The 24,450-nt window shown below is 51.1% G+C and overlaps 2 protein-coding genes across 2 annotated transcripts in view; both read left to right on the top strand.

Moving 5' to 3' along the window:
- The window catches only part of LOC141584715 (uncharacterized), a 38,607-nt gene extending 34,361 nt beyond the window's left edge, over positions 1-4,246 (top strand). The window contains exon 3 of the mRNA XM_074400190.1: positions 4,177-4,246. Coding sequence (XP_074256291.1) covers positions 4,177-4,192 — 16 coding nt within the window. The 3' untranslated portion in view covers positions 4,193-4,246. The remainder of the gene's footprint in view (positions 1-4,176) is intronic.
- CYFIP1 (cytoplasmic FMR1 interacting protein 1) overlaps positions 4,240-24,450 on the top strand; it is a 78,907-nt gene continuing 58,696 nt past the window's right edge. The window contains 10 exon segments of the mRNA XM_074400146.1: positions 4,240-4,337; positions 10,721-10,843; positions 10,916-11,005; positions 12,988-13,065; positions 13,250-13,351; positions 14,492-14,673; positions 17,684-17,780; positions 17,871-17,999; positions 20,150-20,254; positions 23,219-23,310. Coding sequence (XP_074256247.1) covers positions 10,727-10,843; positions 10,916-11,005; positions 12,988-13,065; positions 13,250-13,351; positions 14,492-14,673; positions 17,684-17,780; positions 17,871-17,999; positions 20,150-20,254; positions 23,219-23,310 — 992 coding nt within the window. The 5' untranslated portion in view covers positions 4,240-4,337; positions 10,721-10,726.

Here is a 24,450-nt window from a genome sequence, read left to right as displayed (position 1 = left end):
CTTGCCTGCCCTCGTGCTGCCCAGACACAGGGAAAAGAACCAGATCACATTAATTTAATTTAATTTTATTTATTTTATTTTTTGGGAGAGTCTCACGCTTCCGCCCAGGCTGGAGTGCAGTGGCACGATCTCAGCTCACTACAACCTCTGCCTCCCGGATTCAAGCAATTCTCCTGCCTCAATTTCCGAAGCAGCTGGGATTACAGGCGCACGCTACCACACCCAGCTGATTGTTTTTTTTTTTTTTTTTGAGATGGAGTTTTGCTCTTGTTGCTCAGGCTGGAGTGCAGTGGCACCATCTCATCTCACCACAACCTCTACCTGCCAGGTTCAAGCTATTCTGCTGCCTCAGTCTCCCATGTAGCTGGGATCACAGGCGTGTGCCACCACACCCAGCTAACTTTGTATATTTAGGAGAGATGGGGTTTCTCCATGTTGATCAGGCTGGTTTCGAACTCCTAAACTCAAGGGATCCACCCACTTCAGCCTCCCAAAGTGCTGGGATTACAGGCGTGAGCCACTGTGCCTGACCCCAAATCACATTTAAAAAAAAATTCTGTGATTCACTGTTCTTTGTTTTTTTTTTTTTTGAGACGGAGTTTCGCTCTTGTTACCCAGGCTGGAGTGCAATGGCGCGATCTCGGCTCACCGCAACCTCCGCCTCCTGGGTTCAAGCAATTCTCCTGCCTCAGCCTCCTGAGTAGCTGGGATTACAGGCACGTGCCACCATGCCCAGCTAATTTTTTTGTATCTTTAGTAGACACGGGGTTTCACCATGTTGACCAGGATGGTCTCGATCTCTTGACCTCGTGATCCACCCGCCTCAGCCTCCCAAAGTGCTGGGATTACAGGCTTGAGCCACCGCGCCCGGCTCACTGTTCTTTGTTTTGAAGCATGTGATGACTGTGAAGTTTCACAGAAATCACCCTCCCTTCTCCTGGGACTTCCGCTGTGTGGAGAACTGGGTTCCCCGAGGGCAGTATGGGGAGGCACTGGCTGATGCCCTGAGCTTGCAGGGTAGTGGGTGAGGGTTGACCACATCTGCATGGGTAAAGGGCCGGGAGTTTCCTAGTTGGTGGAAGTGCCGGTGCAGGCCTCCTGTGCCTCCTTTGCCCCCAGCCTGCTGTCCTCAACTTTCGCAGCATCCTCAGGGCTCTGCTGGGGCCAGCAGGGCAGGAAAGGGGTTGGGTCCTTGACCCTGCTCCCCTGCCTTCCCCGCCCCTGCCCTCTGCCCACCCCCGGGCAGCTCTGTCTGTGGCTCCAGCCCCGTGCTGCCTGAGTCCTCAGGCCTGAGCCAGTCTCCAGCACCTGCCCTCTGCCCACCCCCGGGCAGCTCTGTCTGCGGCTCCAGCCCCGTGCTGCCTGAGTCCACAGGCCTGAGCCAGTCTCCAGCACCTGCCCTCTGCCCACCCCCGGGCAGCTCTGTCTGCGGCTCCAGCCCCGTGCTGCCTGAGTCCGCAGGCCTGAGCCAGTCTCCAGCACCTCCACTTGTACTTGGAAAGTCGCTGTGTGGACTTCTGTGCCTCTGGCCTTGACCCTCTCGGTGGGCACCTGGCACTGGGTCGGGGTGGTTCTTATCCTTGCTCTGCGGCTGTGGCCCTGGGGCAGCTGGCGACCCTGCCCAGCCTCCCTCCACTCATTTGCCAGGGTGTCGGGGTGACCTCCACCTTAAGGCAGCCATGAAGACCACTTCTTGAGACTGCATCTGGGTGGATATGAGGCTGAGGGGACATGTGGAGGGAAGGAGGTGGACCCATAGAGCCCCCAGCATGCCCTGTGGGCACTGCCCTTCCAGTGGGTGGCACTGGGATCCTCGGCCTCCTGCCCGCCATGGGTCCCCTGAAGCCCACCTGGGGTTCCCTGATGGAGCAGATGAGTGAGGTGCGCAGGGTGGTGTGAGCTCAGACACCCGGCCAGCCTGCCTGCTGGTGGATGTCGCGCCCTCTGCAAATGCCGTGCAGCTGCCACAAGACACTCAGAGATTGACCCCGGGACACTGAGAACATCATTTTTTTTTTTTTTTTTTTTGAGACAGAGTCTCTCACTGTTGCCCAGGCTGGACTGCAATAGTGCTCTCTCGGCTCACTGCAGCCTCTGCCTACCAGGAACACACAGTTCTCCTGCCTCAGCCTCCCAAGTAGCTGGGATCACAGGTGCCCGCCGCTCAGTCTGGCTGATTTTTTGTGTTTTTAGTAGAGATCGGGATTTCACTATGTTGGCCAGACAGATCTCAAACTCCTGACCTTGCGATCTGCCCGCCTTGGCCTCCCAAAGTGCTAGGATTCCATGCGTGAGCCACCGTGCCCAGCAGAGAACATCATTTGAAGAGTAGCAAAGTATGATGGGTGTGTCTTCCTTTAAACTCTTTATTTTTAAAAAACTATTAAATTTATAAAATAAATGAATTGATGGCTTGTTAAAACAGCAGTTCCCCTGCCATATTTAAGTTCATTTTTATTACTTGACAAGCTATAGGATTTGGAATCAAACTTGAGGGTTGAGAACTGCTGCTGATAGAGAATCAGTCAAGCACGGAAAAAACATCTCTTTGTGTTCTTCAGTGACATACACCGAGGCTGGGCATGTTATTTTCGGGTGGATTCTCCGCCTGGGGAGGCTGGGGACACGTAAGACCGGACCCGTGGCACGCTGGCACGTTGTGGCCAAGCGCCTGCAGGTCCAGCTGGCTTGTTTTCTTCCAGCAGTGTGCTCTTTCTGCATGGAGCACGTATTGGTTTTCTGATCAGCAAAATACCAGTTCGTGTGGGTTCTTACCCGGCAGACAGTGCAGGGACTCTGGGTCCTGCCTGGGTGACTCTGCCTGACCTGTTCTGGCACGGTACAGGTGTTTGCTAGGGCCACGGTTAACAAAACACCACAGATCAGGCAGGAATTTCCTTCTCTCAGCTCTGGAGCTGGGAGTCTGAGATCAGGGGGCCAGTAGGGTTGGCCTCTGCTTGTGAATGGCCACCTTCCCTCTGTGTCCTCACGTGGTCTTCCCTCGTGTCTGCTCACCATTTCCTGCTCTGACCACGCCCTGAGCAGTGGACATCAGGGTACCTGTCCGTGTGAGCTGAACGAGCAGGGACGCAAATGTGATCCTGCTGTTAAACTCTGAAGTGCTGGTTGGTAGTGCCAGCGGAGCAGTTTGCCCGCCGTTCCAAATACATAACTTTAATTATGCTGTGGGATATTTGTGCCACTTATAGAGGCTGGTCAGGTACAGCCAAGGCTCTATCCCAGGGGCGGTGGACACCGGCTTTACAGTGACCAGGCCCGACCTGGTGCTCCTGCCTGGGAACTGAGGCGCCTTGTAGACACGCAAGGAGACGAGAGGCTGTGTGGATGCCGGTGCCGGGGAACATCCCCACGGGAGGGACGTGGCACTCATGGGAGGACATGGGAGGACAGACGGAGGGCAGACAAAATTGCAAGGCCCGGGCGGCTGGAGCCGGCCACTGCCTTGTCCGCAGCAGTACAGTGCTGACGAGCAGTGCAGGGTCGGCTGGCGACAGTTACAGACAAAGTAGATGAACTGCGAAGAGATATGGGAGGTGGGACTGTGAGGACTCAGAGAGCAAGGTGGGATGAGACATGAGCTCTGAAGTGCGCGTGTGGAGTGGACACCACCAGCGCCCCCACGCTGGCTCTGCAGATGGTGCCGGGGCCAGACCCTGCACCCACGCTGCCAGGGCTGAGACCTTGGGGACTGGGATTTAGCACCGATTACTCTAAGTCTGTGTGACAGGGTCACATCTGTGGAAGACGCATGGACAGAGGGCCCTTGGACACGGGCCGGGCCCAGGCCGTGCGCATGTGGTGCCAGCTGCTTGGCCTCACACACCCAGGCGAGCGTGGGAGGGCTAAGATCCTGAAAAACCTGAAAAATGAAGCCGTGAAGAGCAGGCGAGAGCAGGAGTCTGCCCCGCAGGGCCCCAGGCAGCAGTCTGCAGGGGGCACTGATGACCTGAGGCGCGTGTGGAAGCTGGGTGAAAAAAGCAGCTCACAGAGCAGTTTGTATGATAATACCTTGTTTTCGTAAGGGGTGATAGGATGATTCACTTAAGTTTCCTTTTTCCTTTTCAGTGTTTCCTGGTTCATCAGCAACAAGGTTGCTGTTTTTGATTGCGGTAGAATAGGCATGACGTAAACTTTACCCTGTCTTCACCATTGTAGGTGTATAGCTCAGTGACATTCCACTTATTCTGCAGTCACCTCCGCCGTCATCTGGAGCTCTTCATCTTTGTATGCCGAAGCTCTGCGCCGATAAACACCAGCTCCCCACCCCGCCATGCAGCCCGTCACCACCGTTCTCTGTCTCTGTTTGACTGCTTTAGGTAATTCATATGAGTGGAATCATGCGGTGTTTATATACTTTTTTTTTTTGAGACAGAGTTTTGCTCTGGTAACCCAGGCTGGAGTGCAGTGGTGCGATCTTGGCTCACTGTGACCTCCACATCCTGGGTTCAAGTGATTCTCCCGTCTCAGCCTCCCGAGTAGCTGGGATTACAGGCGCCCACCACCATGCCCAGCCAATTTTTTTTTGTATTTTTTAGTAGAGACATGCTTTCTCCACAGTGGTCAGGCTGGTCTCAAACTCCCGACCTCAGGTGATCCCCCCACCTCAGCCTCCCAAAGTGCTGGGATTACAGGCGTGAGTCACCGCACCCAGCTTAAATACTCTTATTTCTGTACAAAGAAAGAAGTCCATAAAGGGTGCGGTGGCTCGCGCCTGTAATCCCAGCACTTTGGGAGGCTGAGGCAGGTGGATCACGAGATCAAGAGATCGAGACCATCCTGGCCAACATGGTGAAACCCCGTCTCTACTAAAAATACAAAAATCAGCCGGGCGTGGTGGTGGGAGCCTGTAGTCCCAGCTACTCAGGAGGCTGAGGCAGGAGAATCGCTTGAACCCAGGATGCGGAGGTTGCAGTGAGCTGAGGTCCTGCCTCTGCACTCCAACCTGGCAACAGAACAAGACTCTGTCTCAGGAAAAAAGAAAGAAGTCCGCCAGCACTGACGTGGAACAAGCTGTGCGTCTGGTGTTTTTCCGTGGGTGTGACATCAGTGTGTCGCTGTGATGAATCCCGGCTGAGGCACGAGCAGTTCTCCCTGTCTGGGGCCCCCCTCCCCACCCTCCCCTACCGTGGGTTCAGGAGGCAAGGCTCTGTGGGTGCCATGTGGGCTTTGTGGCTTCCCAGGCTACTTCCCGAGCTGTCTCCTCGCTGACCCACTGACCTGCGTGGGACCTGGGCATGGCTGGATGCGCCCCCAGGCCTCTTCTGGCACTGTCTGGGTTCAGGCCACAGAAAGGGCATACTGAGGGACTCTGGGCTGGAGCCACAGGACACTGGCAGCCCCTGGGGGGCCGAGGTGTGTCCTTAGGCAGCCTGGCATCTTGGAGCACCATCGGCTCACAGCTGCCTGTGTGGACACGAGGCCCCCCTCTGCTAGGTCTGCAGCGGCACCAGGCTAGACCCTGCCCCCACCCAGCCAGGGCTGCCCCGAACTTCTCCTTTCTGAAGTGTGTGGAACAGGAAGCTGTGATGTAGAAGGAAGTGGATGAGAGTTTCTGCTACATGTAGATTTCTAGTGAGAAACATGCAGGATTAACCTGCTGTCCGGAGAGTCCCCTTACATGTGGGGTGGTGGGGCAGGGTGGTCCAGGTGGCTGGCAGTGGGTCCAGTGCCTCTGTTCTCCCTGATTCCAGTCAGTTCCTGAGAGAATGGGTGGCACTGGGGACTGACCTGCAGTGGTGCCCTCATAGCTGTGGAGCTGGCTCAACTCTCCTGGGGGATGCCTGAGCCTCCCCTGCAGAGTCTGTGTGTTTCCACACTAGCATACTAATGATAAACTTTAATTTGTAAATAAGCACGGTAGGAGATTACAGCAGTAACTAATAATAGGACAGTTGTAACAGTGTACTGTCATAAAGGTTACATGAATGTGGTCTCTCTCTCAGAATACTCTGTGGTACGGTGCCCTCCCTTTGGTGCCCGTGGTGAGATGCCGCAGGGCACGGCGAGGTGAGGGCACAGGCATCGCGATGCTGCCTTCAGCTGCCACTGAGCGTGACCTCCAGCCTGGTGACCCCGCTGCAGTCCCGTGCTGGCCACTGAGTGGCTCGCAGGCAGCCTGCACGGACAGCGTGGACATACCGGTCAAGGGGCGATTCCTGTACCGGTGGGGGAGCAGGGCCTCCTGAGAGTTCATCTCCTCACTCAGAACAGCGCACTATTGAAAACTTAGCCATTGTTCGTGAATGGAGTTTTTCTTTTAGTGTTTTTGAGGGTAGTTGACCTCCGGTGATTGAAATTGCAGAAAATGAAACTGATATTCGTGGGTGGCTACGGCATTTGTCCTTCCAGCTCTGTCAGTTTTTGCCTGGAGTGATGAGAAGCTTTTTGGCTGGGTGCGTACATACTTAGGGTTGTTCTTGCTCCTTGGGGAGCTGACCCCTCTTTTCTCTCTCTCCGTAAGTTCCTTGCTCTGAGGCCAGCTGTGTCCGGTGCTAACATAGCTACCCCGGCTTCCTTTTGGCCAGTGCTGGCCTGGCTCCATCTTTTTCCTCTTTTGCTTTCAACCTACCTACTTGTACCAGTATATTTGAAGTGAGTTTATTGTATACATGGCACGAAGTTGGGTTAGGGTTTTATTTATCTATTCTGACAATCTTTTTTTTTTTTTTTTTTTTGAGACAGAGTTTTGCTCTTGTTACCCAGGCTGGAGTGCAATGGCGCGATCTCGACTCACCGCAACCTCCGCCTCCTGGGTTCAGGCAATTCTCCTGCCTCAGCCTCCCGAGTAGCTGGGATTACAGGCACGCACCACCATGCCCAGCTAATGTTTTGTATTTTTGGTAGAGACGGGGTTTCACCATGTTGACCAGGATGGTCTCGATCTCTTGACCTCGTGATCCACCCGCCTCGGCCTCCCAAAGTGCTGGGATTACAGGCTTGAGCCACCACGCCCGGCCTTGACAATCTTTTTTAATTGCTGTTTTTAGATTATCATAGTTTAATTATCAATATATTTCTATTCGGGTCTACCATTTTGTTCTGTGACTTTCGTTGTATCGCTATCTTTATCATTGCTGTATTTCCTTTGAGGTCTTTTTAAACATAGTATTCTGTTTTAATTTATTCTGAATTATCTATATGTTATCTATTTTGCTTTCGATAGCTTTTTTGAAAAGAATCTTTAATTCTTTTTTTAAAGAGACAGGGTTTCACTGTGTTGCCCAGGCAGGCCTTGAACTCCCAGGCTCAAGTGCTCCTCTCTCAGCCGCCCAAGTAGCTGGGACTGCAGCGCGCACCGGCACGCCTGGCTGTACAGCTTTCCTCAGAGGTTGCTCTAAGGCTTTCCAAGTCCATGCTTATTAGCGTTTCACATTCTGCATAGCATGGGAGAAGTCTGCTTTTCACTACTTCTAGTGGCACACATAAATCTTACCCCATACGGGTTTACCCCCCACTTTTACGTTACAGTTGTCTTGTTAATAACATGTTGAGAAATGCTGAGTGTATGATAGAACATATTGTTTCCTCTTGCTGCTTGCCACCCCCACCCCCCGACCCCAGTAGAAAACTACTTGGGACATTCTAAAGTGGCAGGACAATGTGTAAATATCACACACCAGTTACAACAATTCCTTAAGTGGGGGACATCTGGCCCTGCCCCTGTGGCTACCTCGTGGAGAATACTTTTTAGTTTGTCTGTGATCAGTGATAAGTGGGCACCAGCTGCCTGCTTGGTGTATTTTTGTTATGACAAAATACCAAACATCTGTTTGTTAATAATCATCACCTGTTCAGAGAGAATGACTGTGTGGGCCAGAGTCTGCTTGGGCCCTCAGCTTGCAGTGCTGTCAGCCCCTGCGGCTCTAAGCTCAGAAGGCTGTCGGCCCCCTGGATAGACCCACTTTGCTGTTCTGTCTGGGTGTGTGCTTCTCAGTACCTTCAGCACCACCCAGGTGGGGATGTCTACGGCCGAGCTGGTTCTCCGTAATATGATTTCTACAATTATGTATCTAGAAGTATTTTATAGTTTATGTTATGTATGTATGTAATTTACATGTATGTACACTGGAAGGCTCATCAGATAGTACTTTGAGTTTTGCTTTTGACCACCAAGCACTTTTGAAGAGCTGGGGGGTTGTTGCCTGTCCGGCATGCTGCTGCTTACCCTGGCTACTGCCTCTGCTTGATGGGTCACGGCCCACGCCTCCCTCCACCTCCCTTCCTGTCAGCCTGAGCCACGGGCCGGCTGGCGTGCTCTTTATTTTCCTCCTCTGCCCACGTCCTGGCTTCACCTTCCTTCCTAGAGGACACATTCTGCCGTGAGGTAGGATCCCAAGTTGGCACCAAGTTGTTCGATGTATCTCGCGATGCCAGTGACAAATGCATTTCTGTCTTCAAAGTTAGTGTTGAAATTTGGCTGAAAGGAAGAAAGGCTTAGGCACGCTGTGCCCACCCTCTGGCCTGTCTGGCCCCGGGGAGAATCCACAGGCCTCTCACCACGGCTCTGTGTTCTGTCGGGTGTCACTTTTCTCCTGCTGTTGTCAACATTTGTTTTCCTTTATCTTTAGTTTTCAACAGTTTGACTGTGACGCGTCTGGGTGTGGATTTCTTTCTTTCTTTCTTTCTTTCTTTTGAGATGGAGTTTTGCTCTTGTTGCCCAAGTTGGAGTGCAATGACACAATCTCAGCTCACCGCAACCTCCTCCTCCCAGATTCAAGCGATTCTCCTGCCTCAACTTCCCGAGTAGCTGGGATTGCAGGCGTGCACCACCGCACCCGGCTAATTTTGTATTTTTAGTAGAGACGGGGTTTCTCCATGTTGGTCAGGCTGGTCTCAAACTCCTGACCTCAGGTAATCCTCCCACCTCAGCCTCCCAAAGTGCTGGGATTACAGGCATGAGCCACTGCACCCAGCCTTGGGTGTGGATTTCTTTGAGTTTGCCTTGTTTGGGATCGAAACAAGAGCTTCTTGAATCTGTAGACAAAGTCTTCTTCCAAATGTAGGGAGTTTTCTGTCATTTTTTTCAGCTGTGTTTCATCACTGCTTGCTTTCTCCTGTTCCTTTTGCACTCTCATGACAGATTAGGCTTTCTCTTGTCCCAAAGGTCCTCCCAATTTTTTCAGTCTTTTTTCTCTCTGGTATTCGGATTAGGTAACTTACATTGGTCTATCTTCAAGTTCACTGAATCTTTCCCAAGTTTTGTTTTTTTTCTTTTTAACATTACAGTAGTGTGTCTTTTAGTTTTGAAATTTCCATGTGGTTCTTTTTTATATCGTGCTTTTGCTTGCTGTTTGCTGATTTCCATGTTTTAATTCAGTTTGAAGTGCGAATGATCATTAAAGCATTTCTGAACACAGTAGTTGCGTTAAAGTCAGATGGGTAATTGCAACACCTGTGTTATTCTGGAGTTGGAGCGTGTTGACTGTCTTTTCCCGCAGGAGCTCAGACATTGCTCTTTCTTTGTGTGCTGACTAGCCTGGACTGTAGGTGGATGGTTGGATGTTACAGTATATGAGATATGGGTCTTGTTAAAATGCTAGGAGGATGCTGGTATTTTTATTTTGAAGGAGACTTGCCTTCAGTGGACGGCAGCTCCATGTCAGTTCAGGCTTCACAGCCCCTGCTCTGCCTCTTGGACCTGTCCCCTGTGTGCTGCTGGTGGCCATCTGGCTGTGGGCTCAGGGTGTGGGTGTGGAGAGGATCAGATCCACACCCATGCAGCTTGAGGATGGGCTCGAAGCTCATGAGCAATTTTGTCAGCTGTCTCTTCTGAGCTTCTTCCTCTCTACACTGCCCCTGGGGCTTCCTGGGTCCCTGGAGCTTCCCTTCTCCACCCTCGGCCAGTGCACCGGGACTGGCTACCCATCCCTGCTGTGCAACTCTATGCCCATGCTGGTGCTGGAGGAGGAGAGACTTGGGGCTCCTTCTGTTCAGTGTCTCCTCCAGGCCACCTGCTGCTCTTTCCTTCTTAGAATGCCGCCCACCTGCCTCTGGTCCCATTCCAGGGCAGGGCTGCCCCTGAGTACCCCTTGAGACTGGAGCAGATTCAGCAGAAGACAGATTGTCCCCTCTCCCTGGAGCTGGCACCGAAGGCGTGTTTAGACAATGTCTGCCTTCATTTCTTCACCTCTGCTCCAGGTGCAGCGTGGCACTTTCTGTCCGCTGCAGCCGCCCCCCACTCTTTGTGATCTCAGCCTGTCTGTGCAGCTAGACAGCTGGTGTCAGGCAGCAGAGCACCTGTCTTTTCTATGTCAGTCCCTGGAGTGTTCAGAGCACCACCTGGGACGCGGCCGAATTCAGGGAGGCTCTGGTGGGCAGATGTGCCGTTGGAGAGGGGCTAGCCCTCCGGCACTGTGAGGGGTTGTCAGAGCCTCCAGAATCCTCAGCACCAGCAACTTGGGGTGGGGCAGCCCCCATAGTGGGCGTGGTGGCAGGAACCATGCCCCCCACACTGTGACCCTCCTGGAAGCCAGGACAGCCTGTTCTCAGTGAGTGTGGAAGGAAAGCTGCACAGGGCCTCTCAGCCCACGGGTCTGTGTGCCCTGAGGGATGCGTGACTCCAAGCATCGGTCATGCCACGTCAGCCATCTCCAGTGCCCTCAGAAGAGTGGGAAGGGGTTGGAGGCCTGGGCACCCGCCTCGTAGCTTGTCAGGTGCCCCCTCCTCGTCACAGAACAGGGGTCCTTGTGTGTCATTCCAGCCCAGGATGGCGGCCCAGGTGACGCTGGAGGACGCGCTGTCCAACGTGGAGCTCCTGGAGGAGCTGCCCCTGCCCGACCAGCAGCCGTGCATCGAGCCCCCGCCGTCCTCGCTGCTCTACCAGGTGGGTGCGCAGCAGCTGTGCACGTGCAGCCTGCGGTCCGACCCCACCTGACGGGTTTTCTCTTGCTTTCAGCCAAATTTCAACACTAACTTTGAAGACAGAAATGCATTTGTCACTGGCATCGCGAGATACATTGAGCAAGCCACCGTCCACTCCAGCATGGTAACACTGCGGTGTCTTTGTTCTGTCTGGGAACAAAGCGAAGGGCTCGGTGAAGGGGAGATGTATACTTGTTGGGATTATCCCGTAGTATCCCATACTATGCAGTGAGGAAAAAGGGAAGAAAGTGAATGGAATGCCTTATATTTTTAAGACAGTCTTTGTTTTTCTTAGTATAAAAACAGTGCTCGCTCTTTCTGAAAATTCAGTGTCTCTGGCCCACAGAAAACCTTTGTCAGTGTTTCGAGGGCGTCCCCTGTTAATGCTCATGCTGAACACACACACACCAGGTGTGCGCCCATGTGGGATTTATAAAGGAATCGCATTATTACAGTTCCGCTTTTTTTCCTTTTTTTTTTTTTTTGAGACGGAGTTTCGCTCTTGTTACCCAGGCTGGAGTGCAATGGCACGATCTCGGCTCACCGCAACCTCCGCCTCCTGGGTTCAAGCGATTCTCCTGCCTCAGCCTCCTGAGTAGCTGGGACTACAGGCGCGTGCCACCATGCCCAGCTAATTTTTGTATTTTTAGTAGAAACGGGGTTTCACCATGTTGACCAGGATGGTCTTGATCTCTTGACCTCGTGATCCACCCGCCTCGGCCTCCCAAAGTGCTGGGATTACAGGTGTGAGCCACAACGCCCCCGGCCAGCAGCATTTTTTTTTACATAATAAAAAGAGATAAAAGGAAAAACTAAGTAAGTGTGCCGAAACAGTTGAATTGTGCACATTTACAAAATGGTTTACGTAGCCATTAAGGATTGCTTTCTCCAGTACACTTTCATGACATGAAAATATTCTTGTCCAGGCGCAGTGGCTCAGGCCTGTAATCCCAGTACTTTGGAAGGCTGGGTGGGCAAACTGCTTGAGTCCAGGTGTTCAAGACCAGCCTGGGCAACATGGTGAGACCCCGCCTTTACACAAAATATTAAAAAGTAGCTGGGCATGGTGGCATGTGCCTGTAGTCCCAGCTACTCAGGTGGCTCAGGTGGAAGAATTGCTTGAGCAACAGGAGGTTGAGGCTGTAGTGAGCCCTGATCACACCACTGCGCTCCAGCCTGCACAACCTGACTGAGACCCTGTCTCAAAAAAAAAAGAAAAAATGTCCATGAGATCATTAAAATGCATAACTAGCTGGGTGTAGTGGCTCATGCCTGTAAACCCAGCACTTTGGGAGGCTGAGGTGGGCAGATCACCTGAGGTCTGGAGTTTGAGACCAGCCTGGCCAACACGGCGAAACCATACCTCTACTAAAAATACAAAATTAGCCCGACATGGTGGTAGGCACCTGTAGTCCCAGCTACTTGGGAGGCTGAGGCAGGAGAATCACTTGAACCCGGGAGGTGGAGGTTGCCGTGAGCCCAGATCTCATCACTGCACTCCAGCCTGGATGTCAAGAACAAAACTCCATCTCAAAAAAAAAAAAAAAACCAATGGAAAGCAAAAGCAATTTTACAGCAGTAATGACAGCCCTCTTCCTGTGGACACTGCCTAGATTTTCAGTGCTGTGGGCATGCTCCTAGCTTTTCCTTCAGCACACCTGGGGCTGGCAGCCCTGCCTCTCGTCCTCTCTGGGACTGGGCGGTCCTCTGAGCCAGTGAAGAAGCCACGAGGATGCTGTGTGTGCTCACACTGGGTGGGGCGTCTGCCCCGAGCCCTCCGCCCGTGTTCTCACCTGCAGGGCTCATGCCAGCAGGCTGTTTAGGGCTGAGTGGAGGCACAGTGTGGCGCCTGTGGCATCCCTCAGAGATGCCCACACATCTCTGACGCCCCTCTCGCCTGCAGAAGTTGTGGGGTGTTTCGGGTGGTCATTGTGGCCCCCCCGGCGCCAAACTGCAGCGTCCCTAGCTTCTCAGCGACTGTGTCTTGGCATGCAGGCTCCGGTGCTCAGGAGAGTTCATGGCGCTTTGTCCAGATACTGGCAGCTGGCATCTGCTTTCCATGCTTGTTCCCTGCCTGCCTTTGATTTGCCCTGTGTTCTGTTGCAGAACGAGATGCTGGAGGAGGGCCAGGAATATGCTGTCATGCTGTACACCTGGAGGAGCTGCTCCCGGGCCATCCCTCAGGTGCCCGCCCCTGCCTCTTCCCCTCCAGCCACACCCTGCCAGGTCCGCCCCGCCCCGCACGCCTGGCCCACTCTCCTCCCAGTTCCTGCTCCACGGCAGGGCGGGATTGCCAGCTGTAGCAGCCCAGCGGCTGCTTCTGGCTGGACTGAAGCCTTTTATGTCATCCCTGTTTCTTTATTCCCAGGTCAAATGTAACGAGCAGCCTAACAGAGTGGAAATTTATGAGAAAACCGTGGAGGTTCTGGAGCCTGAGGTCACAAAACTGATGAATTTTATGTACTTCCAGGTAAAATGGCAAAATAATCTGGGGGCATAACACCGAGGGGCGGGTTGCTGATGCCTTCCTGCCCGTCGCTGCCACTGTGAATGCCCTGAACAGAGTGGCTGCAGATTAAAGCAGCCGTAACCGTTCCTGAGACAAATGGGGCCAAAGCTTTGACAGTCTGAAGTGTCACATGCTCTTTTGGAGTCAGCACTCCTTCTCTGGTTCCCTTCTCTTCTCTGAGAGTGAATTCGTGTTTCCTCATGGAGCCTGCTTTCTGTCATTTTCAAGTGCAATGCTTTGACTTTCTGCCAGTTTGTACTTTTTTTTTTTTTTTTCTTTTTTTTTTGAGACAGTCTCACTGTTTCCCAGGCTGGAGTGCTCTCGGCGTGATCTCGGCTCATTGCAACCTCCGCTCCCAGGTTCAAGTGATTGTCCCGCCTCAGCTTCCAGAGTACCTGGGATTATAAGCACCTGCCATCATGCCCAGCTGATTTTTATGTTTTTAGTAGAGATGGGGTTTCACCATGTTGGCCAGGGTGATCTCGAACTCCTGACCTCAAGTGATCCCCCTGCTTTGTCCTTCCAGAGTGCTGGGATTACAGGTGTGTGCCACCGCTCCCGGCCAGTTTGTGCTTTTGATTCATCTGGTCTTTCAGGTATTTATTTGCTGTCAGCTTCAACCTGACTGTCCGTTTTTGGTGGTCCTCACCCTGGCCTTGGCTAGGCATGCTTTTTAAAGAAATATTCTGGAAACATCTGTATTTTTTATGATGGTGTCCTTTAGCAAAGAGATGAGATGGAACTAACTAGGAGATGAATTTTTGTTTTACCTTAAAAGTTACCAGGAAGAAAACATCTCTCCCCTTTTCACTTCTGAAAATTAGAGCATCTGAGTTTGACAGATGTTTTACGGGAGCATTTACCTCAGTAATTGTGCTGAAATAATCAGCAGGATTTTGTTACTGTAGTGACGTAGTTTATAAAGTGTAAGACAGGTGATGATGGAGCAGGCGGTTGGGAGCGGCTTTCAGTGAGGGGCGGTTGCCCACGCTGTAAACACTTTTCTAATGAGGAGCAGTGACTGCAGGTGCTTGAAGCTGGGACGTGGGATTGGCTCCTCACTGATCTGCAGTTTTCCGCCTTCCTGCTTCCTCTGCACAGAGGAACGCCATTGAGCGCTTCTGTGGCGAGGTGCGGCGCCTCTGCCACGCGGAGAGGAGGAAGGACTTTGTGTCCGAAGCCTACCTGATCACGCTAGGCAAGTTCATCAACATGTTCGCGGTGCTGGACGAGCTGAAGAACATGAAGTGCAGCGTGAAGAATGACCACTCGGCGTACAAGAGGTGAGCGCTGGCCTTGCGCCACACCACGGGCCTCCTGCGAGCACCCAGCTCCGTGGCCTGTCTTGCGCTTAGCACGTTATGTGTCCGTGGGTGTGAAGTCATCAATTCTTGCAGGCAGCAGCTACTTCTCAGTGCCTGGGCTGTGTGAGCGCCTGCTCTGAGGGATAAGGTGAGGGGAGCCAGCAGATAAGTGCATGTGGCTTTGCAAAGCTAGAGCAGGCTCTGGACACCCTGGCTGTCGTCACATATGGTGGAGGATCTTTGCGCCCCTGGGAAGACAGACACGCACAAGATGGAGGCGCAGCTCACACAGCACAGGCATCAGGCTCAGGGAGCATCTTGGCAAGGTGTCAGGTGGCCTCTGCAGCCCCTTGGACGTCAGGGCTGCCGTCCTCAGTGCTGGTCATTCGCCCGCAGGGGTCCCTAGCACGTGAGCACCATCCCCTATCATAGGGACAGGGCCCATGCACAGTCACGGGGTGTCTTGAGGTCACACTGCGCTTCGAGGTCCTCCATGCAGCTCCTGTCCCTGGTGGTTTTCTTTTTGGATGTATAGAGCTTCTGGAGATGCTGACGAGACAAGCCGAGGAGGTGGTCATGGCCCGGCATGTGCTCCTGGGGCATTGCGGGGTGGTGGGTGGCAGACAGGCAGGCAGTTCTGCTTAGCCTGTGCTCTGTGCTGTTGAAGACATGTTTTGCTGGAATGAGATGCTGACTTCTATTTCCTCTACTAAGTAAGGCATCTCAGCTCTAAAATTAAATTTGAAGAGACCTTACTTTGCATCTCAATATGCTCTAGTTATGTTTCATTTTAAATCATACAACTGTTGCTGTGTCTTTATTAAAAAAAACAAAACCCACTTGGGACAAAATGAGGCAGCAGTAGGAGTCAAGCTAGGTCAGGCAGAATTTTAAGCCTCATTCGTGTGAAATAAGGCACTGTTCCATTTATCACCTAAAATCACCAGCTCTGCACAGAAGCCTGGATCTTCAGAACTAGAGAAAGGTCTCTGGGGTTGACCTGTGAGCCCCTCTCAGGTTGGAGGTCTGAAGGGGTCCTCGTTTGATATCAGCATCTGTGGGATTCTGGCCTCAGGACTCCCTGGTTGGCATGGGCTCAGGTCCCAGCCGAACAACCCAGTTCTGTGTGATTTTCAGCAGTGTTCTCAGCCTCTGTGTGGGCTTTTCAGCGAAATGGGGGAGGTGGCCAGCATCAGTGATTTTCAATATTTAAAAGTACTTATAAGTTGTGGAGTTTTTTCCTTTTAGCAGCAGCGCCTTTATTCTAAAGTCTACTCTGTAAAACAGTTTGCAGATGGGGCTGCTTCGTGCAAGGTGGTAGGGAGGAGGATTTCCCCTCCAGGAGCCCCTTCCCCAGTGTGTTCACCACCTCCAGGTTCCCCTGAGCACCAAACAGTGGGCCTGGGGCAGCTCCATAGCTCCTACCGCTGCCTCTTCTTCTGACCTCTGTCTGGGACCCCTGTTGGTTCACCTTCCCAGACCACCACTCCCCCCAAGACCCCCGCCATACACACTGACACATGCACCTGGCTTTTTTGGTATCTGCTAGTAGCTGCTAGTATAACGTCTTCTAAGTGTCATTGCCAAGACAACTCGTGTGGTTAGGGTGAGGCTTGAGGAATACAGAAAATATGTCCTTGACCCTTTCCTTGGTCCCCTACCTGCTGCCTCAGCAAGTACTCAAATCAATAAAGCAAACGTGGCCAGGTGCAATGGCTCACACCTGTAATCCCAGCACCCTGAGAGGCTGAGGCAGAAGGATTATTTGAGCCCAGGAATTTGAGACCAGCCTGAGTAACACAGAAAGACCCTATCTGTAAAAAAAAAAAAAAAAAACACAAAAACAAAAGCCAAAAAAAACTAGCCAGGCATGGTGGTATGCCCCTGTGGCTCGTTCCTAAAGAGGAAGGGCAAGAAATGAAGGTTGGGATAAGTTATCAGTCTTTGCCATGGAAACTTTTTTTTTTTTTTTTTTTTTTTTTGAGACAGAGTTTTGCTCTTGTTACCCAGGCTGGAGTGCAATGGCGCGATCTCGGCTCACTGCAACCTCCGCCTCCTGGGCTCAGGCGATTCTCCTGCCTCAGCCTCCTGAGTAGCTGGGATTACAGGCACGCGCCGCCATGTCCAGCTAATTTTTTTTGTATTTTTAGTAGAGACAGGGTTTCACCATGTTGACCAGGTTGGTCTCGATCTCTCGACTTTGTGATCCACCCGCCTCGGCCTCCCAAAGTGCTGGGATTACAGGCGTGAGCCACCGTGCCCGGCCACCGTGGAAACTTTTAAAACGAAACCGGCAAGGCTCGGGTTGCATACACCCATCCGTATGTGGGCCGTTTCCACTGAACCTTCTTGGGGGTCCAGCCCTAGACGATCAGAATCCTCACACCCCACCTTCACCCCGCTCTGCCAGACCTCGCAGCTCAGCACAGCCTTGTGGTTTTGTATTGTTGGGCCTCATTGTACGGGTCCTTTTGTGCACACCAAATTGTGTAGCCACAAATTGGTGGCAAAAGCCAGGGCTCTGTCTCAGGGCTTTGGGCACCAGTGGTCCCTGAGGTGGCCTGGGGAGGTGTGGTCCAGAGGGTTCCCAGCAGAGAACGTCACCAGTGCCAGCTGTCTTCATGGCCGGGCTTGTGGGAGTCACGGAGGTGGTGGTGACCCTTCTTAGACTCAGAGTCCAGGAGCCCTAGGCCCCTAGATGAGGTGGGCGTGTACCAGTGTACAGGGGCCCTGTAGGAAGCCGGTCAGCTGTGACCATCAGGGTGCAGAGCTGTCCCAGGCTGTGCACGACGTGTCTAAGTTGGCAGAAGAGTGACCTGGAGTACAGGGCCAGAGATGCCTGGAAAGGCTGAAATCATGGCTGGCCTCCGAGATCAATCCACATTTCTGCAGATGACTGTAGAGGAAAAGGATCCCATTCAAGCCAGGCTTTTTTTTTTTAACGGGGCACATTGGTGCGTTTTGGGATGAACTCTTTTTGTTTTCAAAGGGCCGCTCAATTTCTACGTAAAATGGCAGATCCGCAGTCCATCCAGGAATCGCAGAATCTGTCCATGTTCCTGGCCAATCACAACAAGATCACACAGGTAGGGCTGATGTGTGCACATTCAGGTTGACGGGCTCAGCTGCCGGCTGGGCACCGGGCCCCTGCATGAGTCTCTTGCTCTGCGTTTCAGTCTCTGCAGCAGCAGCTCGAAGTGATTTCTGGCTACGAGGAGCTCCTGGCAGACATCGTGAATCTGTGTGTGGATTACTACGAGAACAGGATGTATTTGACGCCCAGTGAGAAACACATGCTTCTCAAAGTACGTGTGTGGGGATGCCAGCCGGTGGCTCTGCCGAGGGATGGCCTTGCTCTTGTCAGTAGGCTGTGCTTGCTTCACCCAGAGTCCTTTTGCCAGCCTTGTCTCATTCGCATGCTGCCGTGTGCGTGAACAGCGCCCTGCTCTTGCACACACCCGCGCGACAGGCTCTCACAAACCCACGAGTGTGTCACACGCTGACGCTGGGGAAGGTGCCAGCCAGGAGATCTGGTTCAAAAATTCTCTCAGCATTAAGCTGCTTTTTTGTTTTATTTTTGAGGCAGGGTCTTGCTCTTGACCAGGCTGGCGTGCAGCGGCACGATCACAGCTCACTGTAGCCTCAACCACCTGGGCTCAGGCGATCCTCCCACCTCCCTGTAGCTGGGACTACAGATGCATGCCACCATGCCTGGCTAATTTTTTTAATTTTTTGTAGAGAGAGAATCTTGCCATGTTGTACAGGCTATTCCCAAACTCCTGGGCTCAAGTAACCCTCCTGCCTTTGCCTCCCAAAGCTCTGTGATTACAAGCTTGAGCCACTGCACCCAGCATTTTTTTTTTTAATTTGAAACAGGGTCTTGCTCTGTCACGAGCTGGAGTGCAGTGGTGCAGAAGACACAGCCCGCTGTATCCTCAACCTCCTTGGCTCAAGTCATCTTTCCGCCTCAGGCTCCTGAGTAACTGGGACCACAGGCCTTGGCACCAATGCCAAGCTTTTTGAATTTTTGTAGAGATGAGGTCTCACTTGCTGCCCGGGCTGGTCTTGAACTCCTGGGCTCAATCAATCCTCTTGCCTTGTCCCCTGCAAAGTGCTGAGATTACAGGTGTAAACTACCACGCCCAGCCTTTAAGCTGTTTTGCGACAGAGGTTATCCAAGATTCTACTTGTCAAGGATGTGATTCCTAGGATTTCTATACCTGTGTCATCCATTTTAATTAAAGTAGGCTTTTGCTGGTTCACCATATTCTTTATTGTTGTTCATATAATCTGTGTTTTCGTCTGTATTTCTCTTTATTTATTTCGAGACAGAGTCTCGCTCTGTTGCCCAGGCTGGAGTGCAGGAATGCAGTGGCGCGGTCTGAGCTCACTGCAACCTCGGTCTCCTGGGTTCAAGCGATTCTCCTGCCTCAGCCTCCCAAGTAACTGGGATTACAGGCGCCCATCACCATCGTGCCTGGCTATCATTTGCGTTTCTCACAGGAAACATGGGCGGCAGTTCTATTCTCTACCTCTGCAGGGTGGCCTTGGGGGACCCTTTGCTGGGTGTCCCACCAGTCCAGCCCCCCAGACTCTTCCTGAGCAGGAGAGCACTGGCAGGAACTCAGGGCTGAAGGAGCACTGTCCATGGAGTGCTTTGTGACAGCAGAAACTGTGTTTGCACCAGCTGGAGTGGGAGCCCTGGCCACGAGCCCCTGTGGAGCACTGGAGCATGCAGTTGGCTAGTCCACGTTAAGAACTTTTAGTTTCTGGCCAGGCGCGGTGGTTCACGCCTGTAATCCCAGCACTTTGGAGGCTGAGGCGGCTGGATCACTTCAGGTCAGGAGTTCGACACCAGCCTGACCAACATGGTGAAACCCTGTCTCTACTAAAAATAAAAAATAAAACAGTTAGCCAGGCATGATGGTGATGGGTGCCTGTTTTTCCAGCTACTTGGGAGGCTGAGGCAGAAGAATTGCTTGAACTTGGGAGGCGGAGGTTGCCGTGAGCTGAGATTGGGCCACTGCACTCCAGCCTGGATGACAGAGCGAGACTCCATCTCAAAAGAATTTGTAGTTTGCAGACACCAAAATGTAACTGGTTACATGTGGCTGCACATTGGACATTACTTGTAATGACAAGAAAACCACGATTACTTTTGCACCAAGCTAATAGCTCTGGAGTAGCCCTACTGCTTGGGATATGCTACTAGAGGATTTGTTTTTTCAGCTTTTAGCGACCGACCTAGAAGCCCAGCCCCACTTTGTAGCACAGTTTCAGTGAGGATGAAATGATGCTTTTTGAGCACGGGACAAGCAGCCTAAAGATAGAGCTTTGTGATGTGTTTCCAATTGTGTCTTCGAAGTTGTCAGCTGTTACAGTGTAAGTCCATAATTATGGATAATTAAATCTGCAGTTCTGGGCTTTATTGCCTCATTCATTTTCTGGCTTTCAGGTGATGGGATTTGGGCTGTACCTGATGGATGGGAGTGTCAGTAACATCTATAAGTTAGATGCCAAGAAAAGAATAAACTTATCCAAAATTGACAAGTACTTCAAGGTGAGTTACCTGTTTTTAGATCAATGTTTTTATTGACTTGTGCGCAGTTTGAGTTTTGGGGAAGTGAGTCCTGTGTGAAACCATGATCTGCGTCAGGAAATGCTGAGGCTGAGTGGAGTCTGGGGCACGCGCTTTCTGCTGTCTGCAGAGGCAGCCTCGCTCTGTTCTGCACTGCCCTGGTTTTGCCTGGGTGGAGCTTCATACAAAGGGAATTGTGCCGTTTGTGCTCTGCTGCGTCTGGCTTCTGTCACCGAGGTGCATCCTGGAGGGAGCCTGTAGCTGTCACTCATAACTTTCCGTCATGGTGTTACGACTGCCCCGGGACTTCTCTGTTCCAGTGTTGAGTGCCGTCTGTTGAGTGCATACCCAGGAGAGGGACCGGGGGTCACAGGGCGTGTCTGTTCTCAGGGCTGGTAGTTACCTACGGCCTGACGACTTCCCAGCACAGCTGTCCTGATCTGCGTTCCCATCAGCAGTGAGCGTGCTCCCGGGTGCCACATCCTTGCCAGCACTTAGCGCTGTCGTGTTTTGGGGGGTGGGCATCTGGAGGATGAATACGAATTGGCTCCTGTTTCGTTGTAGTTTCATTCATGTTTCCCTCATGGCCTTCCGTGTTACTAGCCTGTTCCCTCTGTGGGGCGCCGCTTCAAGTCTTCTGCTCTTTTTTCCATGTTGATTTGCAGTTCTTTGTATATTCTGGATACATGTCCTTTGTTGGGTACAAGTGAGATTTTTTTTTGGTTTGTTTGGTTTTTTTTCTGAGTCAGGCACTTGCTTTGTCATCTAAGCTGGAGTGTAGCAGGCCATGGTGATTCCTCCCACCTCAGCCTCTCAAGTCCCTGTGACTACAGGCGCTTGCCAGCACGCCTGGCTAGTTTTTAAACTCAGTGGTGACAAGGTCTCCCTATGTTGCCCAGCCCTGACTGCCCAAAGTGCTGAGGTTACAGGCCTCAGCCATTGCACCTGGCCTTAAGTTTCAACATACATGTGTTCTCCCCTGAGAGGATTACCCTTTCATTTTTTTCCTAGCTTTGTTAAGATATAGTTGACAAATAAAAATTATATATGTTTATGGTGTACAATGTGATATTTTGATACACATGCATGTTGTGAAATGATGAATTCAAGCTCATTGACATGTCCATCACCTCACAACGCTGTTTTTTTGTGTGTGATGAGAACAGTCAAGCTCCACTCTTTCAGCACATTTCAAGCATTCAGTGCATTATTAACCATAACTACTGGTCCATAGATGAGGTCTCCAGAACTTACCTGAGCTGTGAAATGGAAACTTACATGCTTTGACCAACATAGTTCCTTCCTCCTCCCACCTCCAATGGCTTTTTTGCTTTCTCAGTGGTGTTACGTGCTGAACAGAAGTTCGTAATGTTAGCATAGTCCCATAGATGAATCTTGTCATTACTGTCCGCCTAAGTAAAGCTTGGTTGACATCCAGCTCATGAGACTTTTCTGCTGTGTTAGCTTCTAGAAGCATTGTTTCCTTTTTCATCTGGATCTGACCCCCCTGGAACTGGCTTCCGTGCGTGGTAGGAGGTGGGGGTTTCACTTCCTTGGGTCCTTCCCAGGGTGGCTCCCCAGTTGGGCCCGCCCATTTATTGCAAAGCCCCTTGTTCTGCAGTGCTGCTCAGGTCGTGAATCTGCCTGTGGCTCTGTGCAGGTTCTCTGTCCTGTGCACAAGGCTCCCCGGCTGTTCCAGGCCACACTGCCTTCATGGTTGTAGCTTCCTAACAGGTCTCCTCATCTGAAAGGGTGTGTCTTCCAGTGTCCTTTAATACTGTGAGCCAGCTTGGCCGTAGAGATCTCCACCCAGACGGCGCTAAAGGAATTGAGCGGCAGACACCCAGATAGAACAGCAAAGTGGATCTAGTGCTGACTGGGGGACAGCAGCCTTCTGAGCTGAGAGCCTCAGGGGCTGACAGCATTCAGGGCTGAAGGCCCTGAGTAGACACTGACCCACGCATTTATTCTCTGAACAGGTGATGATTATTAACAATAATCGGTATTTTATAATGCACAAAATATACCAAGTAGGCAGCTGGTGCCTGCTTACCACTGATCACAGACAAACAAAACCATATTCTCCACAAGGGAGCCACAGGGGCAGGTGTCTTATGTCATTGTTTTAACTGGTGTTTGATATTTATACGTTGTCCTGCCACTTAGGAATGCCCCCAGTAGTTTTCTACTCTGGGGTGGGGGTTGGCTACGTTTTCCTTCCCATCGTTCTTCCTAGCAAACCATACATTCTGTCGTACACTCAGCATTCCTCAGTATTCATAAACTTAACGTATCTCAACACTTCAAGACAGTCTCAGATATCATCACTTCACCTTTGGAAATGCATTTTAGAATTGGTTTCCTGATTTACACATGATTCCCCCCCAAAACCATTCTTTTCCTCCTGGAATATTGCTTGGGATTGATGATAGATCCATGTTGAGAGAACGGACATTTAAAAAATATGAACCCTTCCTAGGCACAAACATGATCTATTTCTCCATTTATCGAGAACCTTTTCTAGAATTTATGGGGTAGTATTTTTGTTTAGAGGTCTTGCACATTTTTTTGTTAGATTTACTCATGGTTTTTTTTTTTTTTTTTTTTTTTTGGTGCTATTGCAAAGTATTTCTCTTTAATTTTTGGTATTCTAATTGTTGCTAGTATATGGAAATACCGCTGATTTCTTCATGACTGTGAATCTAGCAACAGGGTAGGTAGGTTAATTTTAACATTTGAATAGTTTTTGTAGATGTTGGTTTTTAAATTGTATTTTGTTCCTCTCAAACCGAATGTAGAAGTTATTTACAGTTTTTTCGTAATGAATTATTTGCAGAGGTAGCATTCAAACCAGAGTACTTACTAGCATTGCACAGTTTCCTTGTGCTTATGTATGTGGTGACTTAACATACATAATGACCCTATTTTTTTGTTCTTTGAATACAGCAACTCCAGGTGGTTCCACTATTTGGGGACATGCAAATAGAACTGGCAAGATACATCAAGACCAGCGCCCACTACGAGGAAAATAAATCTCGGTAGGAGGAGAGAAAAGCTGCCCGGTTTGAGCTTTCTTCAGTGTCCTCAACATGCAGTTTGAGAACATCCTGCTTGTTTATCTAGAGATTAACACTGTTAACATTCTCAGGCTGGTGCTGAATGTCCAGTATTGTAGCCTCTTTCCCACATGTGACTATTTACATTTAAGTTTATTGAAAAATACAATAGAAATTTTAATTTCCTTAGAACAGCCACGTTTTGAAATGTTCAGTAGTAAGCTGGGTGTGGTGGCTTACCCTGGTAATCCCAGCACTTTAGGAGGCTGAGGCAGGCAGATCACCTGAGGTCAGGAGTTCGAGTCCAGGCTGACCAACATGGAGAAACCATGTCTCTACTAAAAATACAAAAATTAGCTAGGCATGATTGTGCTTGCCTGTAATCCCAGCTACTTGGGAGGCTGAGGCTAGAGAATTGCTTGAACCCAGGAGATAGAGGTTGCGGTGAGCCGAGATCATGCCATTGCACTCCAGCCTGGGCAACAAGAGTGAAACTCAAAAAAAAAAAAAAAAAAAGAAAACAAAGAAATGTTCAGTAGTTGGTAGCTACTGTGTTGTACAGCACAGTTATAGAACATTTTCGTCATCCTAGGGTTCCCTACTGGACAGTGTTGGGTGGTAGTCTTAAAAAAAAAAAATAGGGCAGGGTATGTGGCTCACACCTGTAATCCCAGCACTTTGGGAGGCCGAGATGGATGGATCTCTTGAACTCGGGAGTTTTGAGACCAGCCTGGGCAACACGATGAGACCTCATCTTTACAAAAAAATACAAAAATTAGCTGGGCATGGTGGCACACACCTGTAGTCCTAGCTACTCGGGAGGCTGAAGTGGTAGGATCACTTGAGCCTGGGAGGTGGAGGTTGCAGTGAACCAAGATGACCCCACTGCACTCCAGCCTGGGCAGCAGATCGAGACCCTGCCTCAGAAAAAGAAAACAAGAAGAAACTGACAGTATGACAGATGTGACATGTGCAGACAGTATGGCCCTAACTCCTAAACCGTATACCATCTTACTCTGTGGAGAACCACCAGCCCCACTATAGGGATCCATAGCACAGTTCCGGTTGCTGGCAGACCGTCCTCGCACTGCAGACTCTACAGAGCCATCTGATCCTCTGGAG

Source organism: Saimiri boliviensis, chromosome 5, assembly GCF_048565385.1.
Source record: "Saimiri boliviensis isolate mSaiBol1 chromosome 5, mSaiBol1.pri, whole genome shotgun sequence".
Lineage (NCBI taxonomy): Eukaryota > Metazoa > Chordata > Mammalia > Primates > Cebidae > Saimiri > Saimiri boliviensis.
This window is presented reverse-complemented; position numbering and strand designations above follow the sequence as displayed.